This window comes from Nesoenas mayeri (genome assembly GCF_963082525.1).
Source record: "Nesoenas mayeri genome assembly, chromosome: Z".
In the NCBI taxonomy this organism is placed as follows: domain Eukaryota; kingdom Metazoa; phylum Chordata; class Aves; order Columbiformes; family Columbidae; genus Nesoenas; species Nesoenas mayeri.
The window spans coordinates 69,424,035-69,439,377 of record NC_137542.1 but is presented as its reverse complement, the minus strand read 5'-3'; the positions used below and the strand labels follow the sequence as shown (position 1 = coordinate 69,439,377).

Sequence of the window (15,343 nt, the reverse complement as noted above, 5' to 3'; positions counted from 1 at the left end):
ATTGCTGCCGCAGAGAATGCAACTCAAGAACACTGATGTCCCATCATACAGGACACTGCTAACAGTATAGCATTTGCAGTGTGCTTCAACCATAATCCCATGAAAATACCAAAGATAACACTGTGCTAGATGATCCTGCACCTAATCCGATCTTTCCTCAAACAAAAGAGGTTTCCATCTCATGCTACAGAGGGCAGATACTAAAGAGAGCCAGAACCAAAATGTGAGTTGATGTGTTGTGGAAGACTTCTTCATTGAGAAGGGGATCAGCTCATCCACTGAAATTCTTGACAGAAAGGATTTGTCCTGGGCAGCTGTCCAAATCTCACCTTTCAAAATCTCATTTCACAGAATACCCACATGAAATTCTGTGCCTCAGGAGTTCAGACTTAATCAGCTTCGAACTGCTTTGCTTTTGGAGTTTACCACAAACACAAGGAGGTCACCAAGTGTAAATGCTGAGATGAGTCTAAAAATTACTCCACCGTACACCACCAGCTGCTTCTTTTCTGAGAAGTTACTGCAGCTGTCCCAGTTCCTTGAAGGAAACATTTGCTGTACTCAGAGGCGATGTTCCAAGACAATTAGCATGTGTAACGGAGTTAAGTACTCTGCGCTAATTCACGTTTTCAAAGTGTCATGCTGACAGCTTCATAGGTCAGTCAGTAACACAGAGGAGAGCCTGCTCTGGAATTCCTCGTGCTGGCCCTGGTGCCACCCTCCACAAAAGCCTGTGTGGTGCTCTGTGCAAAGAAGATCGCTCTTGGTGTCTGCTGAGAGCTCAGCAGAGAGCAGAAACAAAAAGTCTGCTGGTCTCAGGAATTCAGCCTTGTTGATTCATCTTCTCATCCTGAATTCAGCCTTCTCAGGCCCGTTGCAACTTTTAAGCTAGTGAAGAGATCTCCTTTAAAGATATCCAGATTTACAGCATTCAGACAATGTAATTTTTGTAGAGACACAATGGCGTATTTGACCAAAACCAGGAACCCATTAGAATTCCATAAACCATTTTTTTTTTCAAGTCCACATTCAAAGACAAAAATATACCAATTTTATAACACTATCAAATGTGTGACAGTATCTTCAGTTTTCCTGTGTAAGCAGAGAGCTTAGAAATACAAGTAGGTGCAATATTGCTGGTATTTATGCCAGTAGATTACATTCAGATTCAACTGAAGACTCAGAAGAAAAAAAATTAAAACCCACATGATGTGTTTACAAACACCAAATCATTGTCACAAAAACTTTTGTTTTTTTCCCAGCAAGTAGTTTATTTTTAAGGCACCATTGTTACAAGTAAGATTGTAGAATCCTATAAAAGAGTATAATTAGGTTTTAGTTGCAACTAAGAAAACGGTAGAAGCTGAAATTTTACTCAGTTTTACAAGATATATTTGCAACATAAGAGAGTGAAGGAAATTATTAACCAACAACTTCAAACTACCAGAAAACAGAAGTATGCAAAATACAAAATTAATTGACAGTAACGGGACCAGATCTTACAACAAAATGGTACATTTATTATTCACAAGCAATGCAAAAGAACTGTGATGTAATTTCTTAAATAACTTAAATAACGGTTATTGTGGTATTATGACAATGAAATCTCCATTTCGGAAAGCCAACATTATTCTACATTCAGAAAAATGAATCAGTGGTTATTAAACAGTAAATCCCACACATGTCTGTTCATCTGTAAAGTCTGACTAAGCATGAAGAGTCATCTGATATCTGAACAACAAAAAATACGGTGCACATAATTGCCGTATATTAAATAACCATCTTTTCCACAAAATTGACCAAAACAGTATCCATTATGCAAGAAGTAGAATCAGTGGATGAAGTGCAGAAAAAGGTCCGTAAAACTTAGTGCTTAAAATCAATCACATAGGTTGGAAAGGTCCTTGACTGATAATCAGTGCAACCTCCCACTGAGAGCATGTGACATTGGAGGAACAGCTTGGCGGCAGACAGAGATCCCACAACTTCTCTAATCTATGATCGTGTTATTGTAAACTTTTTTTTTTTTTTTAACCTTCAAACAGCTGGAATTTCCACAAGTTCCAACTTGTACTATTATCTGTCTGGGAAAAATCTGGCTTCACTTTTTCTATACCCTATCATAAGGTACACAAACAGGAGATATGACCTTGCCTTGCCTCCTTGGGGCTGAAGACATCCAGTTCCCTAAGCCATCCCCCACTGATCCTGTGCTCCAGCCTCTCAGCCATATTCACAGCTCTTCACTGGACTTGATGCCATCTAGCACTGTCTATCTTGTGCCAGGGAATCCAAAACTGGGCACAGTACTCTACTACTGTCTTACCAAATTCAAAAAAGGGGAAGCCACCACTTTCGTCAAACTGCTCACTATATTCCTGCAGCCTTACTTGTTATAAAACAAAAACAAATAACTTCATCTGTTGAAAGTCCCTTTCTAAATCCACACATTAGCATGAATCACCAGTACACAAATGCTGTAACACAAGAAGATGAAAAGGGCTTGAGCTCACGTAATTAATACTGTACAAAACAGAGCAGGTGCCTCTCCATGTTAAAGATCAGTCTAGAAAACAGACACGATTTTGCACAGAAACACCTCTAGATTGATGCACTCTCTGCCACCAGAGAACTGAGGCAATTCTTGACTTGAGTCCAATTTTGAGAAGTCTCTGACAAGAGAACAATGAGTTGTCAGGAGCAGAGACACTTTGCACTCTCTGCAACCCAGACAGGCAGACAACTACTCTGCTGCTGAGAATTAAGACAATGGGGTATAAGAGCTTAACTTCAATCCCACAGATACTCAAAGTCATTTTAGGCCACTAGCAGACAAACACTTATTTCATTTTGTGAAGACACTGCACAAGAAGTTTAAGATTTTGTGATTTGTAGGTACGCTGAATCATGCTGTAGAACACAGCATACATCTAATGGAAGCTTTTTCCCACCCACCCAAATTCCCCTACCAACCAGAAATCTTCTAGCATCATGAAGCTGGCATATGGAAGAGCTGAGATCTGAGGACACTGAGGTCACAGGACAGAAATTCTGACACAGGCATAGAATTCCTCACTGATGGGGAATGTTGCTGAAGAAAACAAAGCTCTTTTAGAGACAAGAATACAGGAACAACTTAATGCTGTGCTGGATTACTGAACAATTAAAGCGAGATATCAAATATACTCTTTCAAGACACACCATGATTTTTCCTCCAGTCTTTTCTCAGTTTTTACTGACTTAGGGAAGAAATGCATATCACTACACACACACTTTCAACCTGACAAAGATTATATAGTATCACATACCTGTACTACTTGTTTCTGTGGTTGTGTTGGCTGTGTGGTTGAAATTTGCGTTTTGTCCCGAGTGCCCCGGGTACGTTCACTGCCCACCGAAGTCATCATATACAGTATATACAAAACAATGTATGTACAAAATAGAAAATCTGAAAGGGAAAAAAAATAAAAAGAGCATGAGTTAAGGCAGGGTACTGATTTCAATACCATATAATATAGAAGTGCTGTAGCTCAAACTCTTCCTGCCTTTACCACAAACTCTGTACAGAGAATCCTGAAAAAGCAGCTTTACTAAACTACTATTGGATTTATTGCAGCCTTTACAGTAAGGGGGGAAATGCAGCAGATAAAAAGCATTTTTGTCAGCTGATTTGGATCTGTCTAGATCTGTACTCCCAGAAAAGATCTAAATCTCACAGCTTTTCCCAGTTATTTAACATACAGACTTTTCTATCTGCTACTCTGCTGAAACTTCAGCTCCAGCTGTATTACTCAAAACTCTTAATACCTGCTGCCTTGTTTTGATCCCTGGAATATAACCACTTTCATAACCATTCAGAATGCTAATGCAAAAGTCACAAACTAGGCAGTTCCTCTCTTCCCTATTATCAGACTGCTTTCCTGCACTTATATGGAGGTTCTGGCCAATGTCTACTCCTCACCTCTCATTTGTAAGAGAAATTATGACCCTTGCCTCTAAATCCAGCCTCTGTAACCAGTGGTGGTTTGTTTTTTTTTTTACCCTCGTACTTGCAGACGCGATATACAAAACTATCTATTACCCTGCTTTAAACATACCTTTGTTGTATGACAACAAAACTTAAAACCCAAACCCCACACATACATCAGCACAATCCCATTTGCAGAAGTCAGCTTTCATTCTCATTCATCCTCTAGCACTAAAATTACTTTCAAACAAGAAATAAATTATTCCCCCTGTTTGTACAGCATCTAACAAAAGGCTAATTGATGAGTGTGGTTTATAGTATCTAGCATAACCGGAAACTGATCTTTCAACTGGCCAGAAGAGTAATAATCAACTACCTGGGATTTCTGTCCCTAGGACACTGGGAAGTAAAACTGCAAATTTAAAGAAGTAAGGACAACTTATAAGTGGTGCCCCTGGGCAGAAATAGATGTGCAAATAAGCAGCAAAGAGCTTTTATTGCTCCCCCAATGTATGAACATGCCTTAGCACGCAACTTGTCAGGGCTGCAGCTTTGGTGCAAACTGGTCAGCATGAAGCTCAATGCACAATAATGCTCAAATGAAAACTGAGTAAAATGCTGTGACTGCATGAACAAGGATGTGTTCAATACCTAACTGCTCACTAGCACTCACAAGTAATGGGTACTCAACAATTTAAAGTTGCAATGAGAGGTTCAGTTTAAACATCGATTCAAGATGCTCAGGAGCCTCATCTAGAATCAAAAAGACAATTAACTCCATTATAATCTGAATCACTTCTTTAGAAGACATTAGAAACACATTTTTGTTGGCCAAAATTGAACCTGACGTTGAATTTCTTTATGTGCTAGTTAAAGCACTCAATTAAGTCTGAGGAGAAAGTGTATTTCCATGAACCCTTACATATTTAACAAGAAAAGGCCCGCCTTTACCAGGAACCAACTGCAGATGAGCTGAACTGGAACACTGTGTTTCTCCATGTTTATGAATACATTCACCACAGCCAATCTGTCTCCCAGACTCTTAATGAAGTCTAAACTTTATTGTCTTCCAAGCCCCAGAACACACAGGCCTTCAGATTTCTGCACTTGGCACTCTAAAACCCAGATACAGTCAGAACAGAGGTTATTCAAGCTCGTGACAACATGTTCTATGGAAAGCAAAATATTAAGTAGATGTGGAGAAACTCTAAACAACAAGTTCAATACTTATCGCTGACTATGTGGTCAAGGCTGTCCACTGATATTTTAAATGTGCTAAGGGCAGTCTTCAAGTAGAGTTCACAGTAGAAATTACTTTTGCTCTCTTAAAATCTGCTTTATAAGCATTGCTGACTGGACTGCCGGCATTCAAAAGCCAACTTAAATCTATATACACTAATAAGGACCTTTGGGAATCAAGACTGAAGCATAGAAGGTTCCATTTGGATATGAGGAGAAACTACTCTGAGGGTGCCAGAGCCCTGGAACAGGCTGCCCAGAGAGGCTGTGGAGTCTCCTTCTCTGGAGACATTCAGACCCACCTGGACACATGCAATCTGCTCTGGTGAACCTGCTTTAGCAGGTGGGTTAGACTAGATGATCTCCAGAGGTCCCCTCCAACCCCAACCATGCTGTGATTCTGTGAATTGGTCAGCTCATCACAATCTGAACCTAGCATAATGAGCAATGAAAAAAAGCCCTGAACAGAGAACAGGACAGAGGGCACTAACATCTCTGAAAGATGAGCTAAAAATTTCAAATAAGACTGTCTAAAATTAGCCTACTGTGATTTAAGATATGTTGAGAAATTTTAATTCCATTTGGTCTGAATTTGTTCACCATTTCTGAATTAACATCATGTTTACACAGATTCTAGCACCCAGAAAATGTGACATACCTTTCACTGTTATTTTCTTTAATTTCATTAAATCTACTCAAAATATTGTGATCCACATTTTGGACATGACAGCTGTACACACACGTTAAAACAGAGTTTCCAGTTTGTTTGTAAAGCATACGCTGAACTATAGCCTACACTTCTGATAGCCAGGCAACCTATAGTACCTGAAGAGGACTGTGTTTCTTCTCCCTCTCCTAACTCGTATTCTACAGCATCTCTGTGCCACAGCTGCTTAAGCCATATTTGTTTGTCAAGATTAAATGATACTTTAAGGAAAAAGGCAGGCACAAAAAACATTTGAAACATTCCCCAGGAATGAAGCAGCACAGCAAGACCAGCCTTCAAGTGGGAACAGAGCCAAATGACCTTAACAGTATGACAGGATCTTCAAAGAATATCCTCATCTTGCTGACCATGCAGCCCATGAGCAGCACAATTTGGCAACAGGTCCAAAGCAGAAAACTAGCAAAGGTGAGAGTCTCTTCCTGGCAGCAGTATGGACTTGCACTTGCTTGAGACAAGTGTGGAAACACACCTCAGTTTGAAATTTCCCATCAAGCCAGCACAGACACATTATAATCCCTTTCAGACACGAAGTAGTCTTCTTAGAAGCACAAGTGGCAGCTCCAAACAAAGGGAGTTTTCAATATGAAGTTATTTTATCTCCCTTTAGTTGGCTTCCACCATCAACAGGCAGTATCCAGCCCCACCACAGCATGCAGGAGGAGCAGCCGACAGTGCACTGACCAGGGAAACGTGCCCCCTCCCTGGCACCGACATGTCTCCGCCACATCGGGCTGAGGCTTCACACCCTAGCACACCTGCTCCTCAGAGTACCGAAACAACAGGCAAAGCAAGGCAGATACCCACTGCCTTCACATTACCATGACGAGTACAAATTCGAGCATTAAGTGGGATGTTATTAATTAATAAGATGGGGCTGAACAAGAACATTTCCTTGCTCACAAAGCAGCTTCTTATTCTCTCCAATTCCTCATATTAAAGTCTGCTTGGCAGGCTGTTGTCATAGCAATGAGTAGGATACCACAAGCTGATGAACTTAATTTTAACTGCAGATCAAATGAGGAAAAAAGATTCGAGACTGAGAGAAAGACAACTCTTAATTAAAATCTATTGAACAAAGATTAAAAAAATTATTCAGACAAGCAGGTGTTTCAGTTTCCATGTCAGGTTCTGGGTCAACGCAGAAGTCCCCCACCAGCAATTAATACGTGACCTTGCAGACACACTGCAACTCTAGTAAGCAGCCAAAACAGCTATATTTTGAAGAAATATATACCCATTAAATGAAACAGACCACTAGAGCGCTAGAATAAAGGAGAAGAAAGCATTAAAGAAAGAGACTGGACTTCCCAAAACTGTCGCATAAAGAAGGTGGTCATACTTTCTTTCATGATAATAATAAAGAAGCACAAGACTGCTGTAAACTTTTTTTCACTGATGTAATCTAGTACCTCCATAGGAAGGTTGTCTTCTACTTTAAAAACAAACAAACAGAAAAACCACCAACCATAAAACCAAAAAATCCCTTTGAGCCAGTAGTTAAGAAAATTGTTCTGTTCACGCATGTTTAGCTTGTCAACCACTAAGGAATTCAAAATTCAGCACTTATTCATAAAGCAAATAACTAGACTTAAAAACAGAAAACAACAGAGGCATTTAAGAGGAAAATAATCCCAAATCTCAATGTTTTGTCTCTTTTAGTGTTTCTGTCTGTACAGTAAGTTTAGCCCAAGGACTTACGCTACAACAGCAGATATGGTGTTGTATAATAAGTCATCAACAGACTGCTGATGGGATGGCAACAATTATCTAGTTTCCAAAAGCAGTACTTAAGTATTAGTCTCTTTCCTAAAGAGATCAAATCCTACCCCCTCCCAAAGTCTCCATTCAACACAGTCTCCTTATTCTACACATTTAGTTGGGTTTTTGCTTTGGATTTTAGAAGGAAAAGAGGAAGGCAAAGAATCAAAGAGTAATTGAATGCATATCAACACAAAAAACAGGTTTTTAAAGCTATCATAACACTTTCTTTGATCTTTTGTTCAACTTCTCTTTGCAAGAAATCTAGTTCTTTCAGGCTCATAGAAGTCATAAAAGCTAGATGTATACAGAATACTATTTGACTTGGCAGGGTGGTAAGCCCCAGAAGACACAGCAAATCTATTGCAGAACTTCCAGGGACAGACCACGCACTGCAATACCATCTGACTTTCAAGAATCCTTCTGAAGTTTAATATTCACCTGAACAAAATATTGATAGTTTCAATTCTTTTCCCGAGGCAGTCTCAATAAAGTTATTTTCTTGACTCTGCAGACAAGGTGCTGTGATAAAGAAAACACCTTAAAAGCGTGGTTGTTTTTTTATACCCTAATCACAAAGCAACTCAGTCAAGGATTTCTCACAACGAGAGGGCTGGGAAAAGGCTGCAGGACACTGCCTCACGATTGCAGGACTACTGTACATGTACAATGAGTCTAGACTTCAGTGCTATGACAGTTTCATGACAGGACCATGAGAAAAAAAGAGCAGAGGAAAAAAAAAATATGTCCGCAAAGCACAGATGGAATGCATTTCCCTCAAGTGCTGTTTTCTAAAGAATCTCACCACCTTTATTACTGCTTGAAAAGGGAAAAGAGTTTTCAAGAGTCAGATGTTCCTTGGGAGCAGTGCTGATTACTCAATGTCTGTATTGCTCCAAGCCAACAACAACGAACCTGAGCTTATGGATCTTGGGAGGATTCATGTCTCATCTTATGGTCTCCTATAGTAAATAGGAAAAAAACTGATGGCCACGTGTAGACCTGCATCACTGGCAGAACATCACAGCAGAGAGAAATTGTACTATCTATATGCTCTCATGTTTTACCAAGAAAACAGGATTTCTGGAATTAGCCACAAAAATATAAACTAACATACATACTTCCATTTGTGTTAGAAAAGCATATTGAATAAACAAGTGAATACTCTTACCCACCGTTCTTCAAACCCACTGAAATGCTAGTTTAAAATTATTATATTTTGCCAAGTCAATCTATACTTAGCTAAGAACATATCCCAATCTACAGAAATCAGAAATTACTCAATACCAGAAAAAAAACACCAAACTTCAAGAATTAGTATTCCTAAGCAAATGTTATACAAAGGAAGATAAAGCAATATATACAAATAAATCTTACAAATAAAATAAAAGACAGCATTGTTATGGAAGAGAAAGAAGTGTTCCTCTTCAAAAGACCAGAAGCCCCTCAAGATACGGAAGGGGGACTCAATAGTGTATGTTCTCCTCTAGCAGAGCAAGTTTCAGTCATGGAAGTTACATAATATAATTACTGTTATTTAGAAAAATATTCTAATCTCACGATACCTATATTGGCTACTACCCCAGTGTCTCTGCTAACAGATGTGTTTTACATTTTAGTATATACTAGTGATTATCCTAGCTTTAATCAAAATCAGCCAGCTACACCCCATAAATATCCAGCAGACTTGCTCTCATCTTTATAAATATTTAAACTTCAGCAGAAACAAGTGCCCTTATTCATACAGAAATTTCTGAAGGTGGAATCTGAATTCCCCAAAATTCAACTTTCCCTGGTATTTAAAAAAAAAAAAAAAAAAAAAAAAGACAATTGCACTGAAATCAGAGAAGGCTGACTTCCACTTAGGGCTTTATCTTTCACACAACCAAGGCAAACCTTACACTGCTAAAAATGTGGCTAGCAAAATTTAGCCAGCTCTGCTGCTGTCAGAACACCACACTCCTGAGTGGTTCTGGACAATCAAAAGCCGGTGAATGTCCTAGAAGATGCAGAAGACTTAACCTTATGTTTCAGACACCTGTATCTACAAAGTCACTACTTTGATCTATTGCTGCCTTCCTCCAAGAATGCCATTTTAGATAACAACCACTTGGACTTCTGTATAAAAACAGAATAAACTCCTGCTCACTGTCCTAACAAATTAAAAGCCCCATGTTTGCAAAGACCTGCAAGAAACACTAGTTACCAGCACCTACTATTGACTGTAATGAAACTTTAAGTAACAGAGATCCAGTCTGAGTAACTGCATGCTATTTTGTATCTAAGCACCACTCTCAGGACCACCAGAACTAAAGGCCCCTACTACACCATAATGCAGACCAGACCACTGGTGTTGCCATCATCAGCTAGACAGAAAAACAAAAGTGCACTGATCCACATAGAAATATAACATATAGAAAATAGGAATCCTCTTTAAGAAGCAGCGATCATGAGGATCCTACGAGTTCACTTTTGAAGTACAGTTCTCGGCTGAGGAATATTTTAAGAAAAGCTCTGACCTGTGCAGATATTCTAAGACCTGAAGGAAAAATTAAATACATGTTCCTGTCATCTTTGATGGAAGGACCTAATTTCTTACACTCTGTCATAGAAAAAGCTTTTCTTATGCAAATCCTCTCTAAAAGCTACCAAAGTAAAAGGGATAATGTATTCTTATCACAGATGACACTGCATGCTGTCCTGAACTCCCAACTGACTCAGTATCTTGAGTTAGGAAGCAAAGAGACCACAATGGCTCAGATGTGGTTCCTGGTGCTCGCACAGCCATGCACACACTCTACTTCCTCTTGCTACAGGAAGAAAGGAACACCTCAATTTCCAAGTCCTCTGCTATTATTTTCTAGCCAAATCAATACACAGTATATTTGCTCTTTATTCAATCACTGCTACGTTCAGTGGTGAAGAATCATCAGTTTTACAAATATCTTCTTCATATCTGTTTTTCTGTGTACATCCCCCCAACAAGATGGAAAAATATCAACAGAGAAAAATAGAAAAGGTAAAGCCCTCAGTGTTTTCCCTCCTAAGGTTTCCCGAGTAGCATCCAACAAAAGGGCACTACAGTGTCTACAACTTTCAACAAAGCAGCAGCGAGCAGAACTACAGCCTAGTCACTCCCTGCAACAAATTCAGATTGAATTATAAACTGCATGAACTATGAGCTTTGTAAAAAACATTAACTAGTACTTCATAAATAAAAAGATTTATTGAAGTTGAGGAAAAAAACAAACTAGCAGGTTTCTCTGGGCTGAAAATTATTACCCTCTTGCAGCCAGAACTAACATGGCCTTCCTGAAGTCACACAAAAGTACAGGATGGCTAAGCAAAGTTTGGGACAAAAAAACAGGACTGAAGCTTTAGTTCCTGTTTGGAACTTGGTTGTATATTCACTTCAAGTTCAATCCATAGTGCAGGTAGAACCCAAACAGTTTATTCCACTAAAATCAAGTTTCAGCTCACATCTAATACAATGCAACTGCAAGCTGTCACCAGAAATTACATTCCTGCTTCCCTACTCCTTAATCACATAATATTGCTGCTTCCCTTCAATCAGACTAACGATCCTGCAGCTGCAAAAGGAGTGGGTTGAGCGAGCTGACCCAAGAGCAAACTAAACCTTCTAAAACAAATCAGTGAGTCAGCTGAATAAGCTCATCCAGTGGAAAACTATGTGGCTATACAACTGCTTATCTGACAGGAGTGATACGGATCAAGTTCACGAGGAAAGGGGGAACTTGCATTTCAGTAGCCATGCACCATTATAACATAGATAAAATGTGAAGTTTCACATTTTGTTTTCCTGGGATCCAGTACAGGAAGACTTGATCTTGGTCAGGCCCTCTGCATGCAACAACAATGAAAAAAACATTAAAAATGCCTTGTAGGTCTTTTAAAAAATAAATATCTCCCAGGAAGGGACTCTGCCAGTACAGTGACCTTGACTACAGCACTGTCTTATGGTGTACATATTCTTTTGATCACCAATGGGAAAACAGAGACTAGTATCAGCTTTACCAAGGAACTTTCCTTAATGTACAGCCTCTGGGACAACCGTTAGCACTGTGCAACTTGCTGTGAAGAATACACTTAAAAAAATTCGGAGGTGTTTCTATCCAAACAAGAGGAGGCTATAATCAATGAACATTACGACAACCTGACTAACACAGCCTTTGGCAATCTAGAATACAATCGTTTTCCCCAGCCACAGAAGTATCTGTCTACATTCAGTTTTGGGCATTAAACTAGAGACTCAAACTACCCTAAAGCAATTTAGCTGCCAGAAGCAATCTTTAATGATTCTGTATATAGAACTAAATATTCAATGCTTTTTCTGGTCATCTTTTGAGTTTCACTTTCACAGGAATAATACACCTAAACATCCACCCTTTCCCTATCAAAAGCCCCACCTTGAGAAGGCTTACTTCCTCTGCCAGCTCACTGAAACCACAGCAGTCCCTCCAAGGCGTAAAGGAGGAAATCCAGACAGACTTGTCCCAGAAGGCCAGGCTGGATGACTGGAAGTTCTTCAGATGGCTAGCTTCATCAAAACAATCACAAAGCAAAGCCTCCACAGACTGTAATAGTTTGCACAGCCTTCCAGTCTATCAGCTAGAAACCCAGGTGAGCTCAGGGTGGGTACACACACATACATATACACATACATAACAGGTGGGGAAACAGCTGCAGTGTAAAAACTAAACAAGTTACAGATGTTCTCTGCAAAGAATTCATGGAAGGGCACGGGAACCCAAGTCACACTCTGGTTAAGCTATCAGTACTACAAGGGAAAAAAAAATTAAGTAGCCAAAGCATCTCAAATAAGACTGAAGTACACCACTAACACTACACAGGACATATGACCTTCCTGTATTAACTGTTACCAACTTTTCTCAAAACCACTATTCCCCACACCTCTAGTGAAAATATCAGCAGGACACTTTCAAAACTGTTTTAAGCTTGGGCTAAGTCAGTACATACAACACAAGCTACAAGCATACATTGGACACTTCAGGCTTGCAGTTTTTCAACAGTATGGGAAGACACAGACAACAAATCTCTCAGTGGAGCACACCCCTATTCATCATTACCATTACAGTCAACAGCCAGCTGTACCCACAAAATGAGTAATTCATGCAACAGCCAAAAAAAAAAAAAAAGCTATCAAATAACAAGAACAAAAATTTAATCAACTTATTAGGAAACCTAATTAGGAAACCTAATCTAGATTAAACCAGTACCAAAACAAAAAATTATTCTGAATTGTAACAGGAACAGGGGAAAAAAAATACTGGGAACTGTCAGCTTTGGCTATAAAACTGTAGAAATGCATATTTCAGTTATTCACTCTTATGTAACATCCCACAACTAAACAGAAGCAGATTCAAGTTGAAAGCCAGGTACTCCAAATGGCAGAAAGAAATAGCTAACTCAAGCTGAGAGCCACACAGCCAGACAATACCCCTGAAGGGGTAATTTGATTTCAGTGGGGTTTTTGTAAACAAGGTGGCACATGGGAAGCAGCATTTGACATAGGGACAAACATGCTTGGTACTTGTGCTCTTCCTGCCCCCTCCGGCTCCTGCTCCCCGCCACGTCGCCGAACCCCACTCTCCTGGAACAGCTTCCAAAGGAATACTTTGAAACAGATACAAGCAACAGCACTAAAAATAGCCAAGCAAGAGCAGAGACATTTGTGATGTTCTCCCACCGGTGGAAACACACTTACCTGCATTAAAAAAAAAAGGGCACCTGGTTAATTCATACTAGAATTGACAATCAAGAGCAATGTAGAAAGTACCACCATTAAAAAAAGTTTTGGAGGGGAAGATTAGTACAGACTTGAAACACTCAGATCCCATTACAACACTCACAACAAAAAGCAATGGCTAACTTACAAGCCACAAGTGAATATAAAAGCAAACGCACTGAGTAATCAGTAAGGTCATATCTAAAAAGTGTGCTAAAAACCTTACCACATCAGTTTTAATTCTAGCATCAGAGTTTTGGTAGCAACACCAAAGAGTTCATGTATCACTCCCGCACCTGTACAGAGTCCTACTTCTTGAACCAGATGCTGAGAGAAGATCACAGATCACACTGCTTGTGATACACTCAGATATTCAGAAAACCACAGAAAAACAGGAGACTTGCTGAAAAAAACTCTCTTAAATAAAGCCAGATATTCCAGAACATCTTCCTATAATGTTCTCCCAGATGACAACATTTCTCAAGGTTCATATTAAGCAAGAAGAAAATCCACAAAAAACCACAAATTGATTTTTTGCAGAGACATACACAACCCTGAATATAAAGTTCCAGAAGGAAGAAACAATAGTTTCTAAGGCAGTACTAAAGATTTCCCTCCTTCACAATCTTATGCTTTTACTGTGCATAAAATCTTGATGAAAACCCACAGTCATTTCAGTCCATTTAGCTTTCCCAAGTGAAACATGGTGTCATGGTTTAACTCAAGCTAGAAATAAAACTATGATAGCTGCTCACTCATTCCCTCCCCCAGACCCCCAATAGTGGAGAGAATCAAAAGGGAAGGGAGAACCTCGGATCAAGATAAACACAGTTTAATAAAATAACAAAATACTAATACACTACTAGTAAATATATATATAAAATAGAAATAAAAGATACTCAAGGCAATTCCAAACTAACTCCATCCACAACTGAACAGCCAGTCTCAGTCCCTGGTCCTGAACAGCTGATCCCAAAGAGAGAAAAAAGGAAAAAAGCAGAAAAGCCCAAACGAAACGTCCTGCACCAAACTCCCCTGGCTGTGTCCAAGAGCCAGCAAGAGTGAGAGAGAGCGGAAGAGCAGAACCAGAACGTCCCAACTCTCCTTAAATCTGAAGCATGAGACTAATGGGCTGGAATACTCTCATCAATCAGTCTGGATGTCAGTCAAGCTCTGCCCCATCCATGCCACCCTTCCTCGCTGCCTCACACCTGTGGGCAGAGCACTCAGAGTGTCCTTGGCTCTCAGACCAGAGCAATTAAAACATTAACTCTGTGCCGGGGTGCTATCCCTTGTTCTCAAACTAAGTCAAAATAATGACCATGCTAGCTATGAAAAATAAAGGTTTCTAACTGCATGAAGAAAATTAACCCATTTTCAGTCAAATCAGCACACACTGCAAGAAGCTGAGTCCTTTTCCAAACTTACTGTCAGGTGCTCAGAGACGAGCAGCCACAAAAACAGCACTGAAAACTGAAAGCCAAAAAAGATCATTTTTATTTCTCTGCCACCTCTGCATTGCTCTTTATACAGTCATGACCACTGTTAGCATTTTGTCTAGCTTTAAACAAGGTTGGTTTTATTGGTTTCTTTTAATACTAATTCTCATCTTGATCTGCTTCAGTAAGAAAACTTGGGTTTACCCCAAACTTTTCCACTTGATTTTGAGCATTATTTTCCTCATGATCACAACTTCCCTATTTGATGTCTCATGTAAAATCATTTACACTTGTTCTACCACTCTAAAGGTCTACATGAGGTCAGGTCTACCTGATTTGCAACAAAACAACAACAAACTGTCCAGAGAGATGAAAGATTAACAACCTCTACAACCTGCAACATGCTAGAAAGGACAAGGTAAATAAAGTATCCTCTACACAGAACC

General features: G+C 39.5%; 1 protein-coding gene across 3 annotated transcripts in view; it reads right to left on the bottom strand.

Moving 5' to 3' along the window:
• The window catches only part of UBAP2 (ubiquitin associated protein 2), a 144,589-nt gene that overhangs the window by 117,003 nt on the left and 12,243 nt on the right, over positions 1-15,343 (bottom strand). For all 3 annotated transcript variants that reach the window (XM_080362085.1, XM_080362086.1, XM_080362087.1), the window contains exon 3: positions 3,309-3,448. In XM_080362085.1, the coding sequence (XP_080218211.1) occupies positions 3,309-3,407 (99 nt within the window). In that variant the 5' untranslated portion in view covers positions 3,408-3,448. The remainder of the gene's footprint in view (positions 1-3,308; positions 3,449-15,343) is intronic.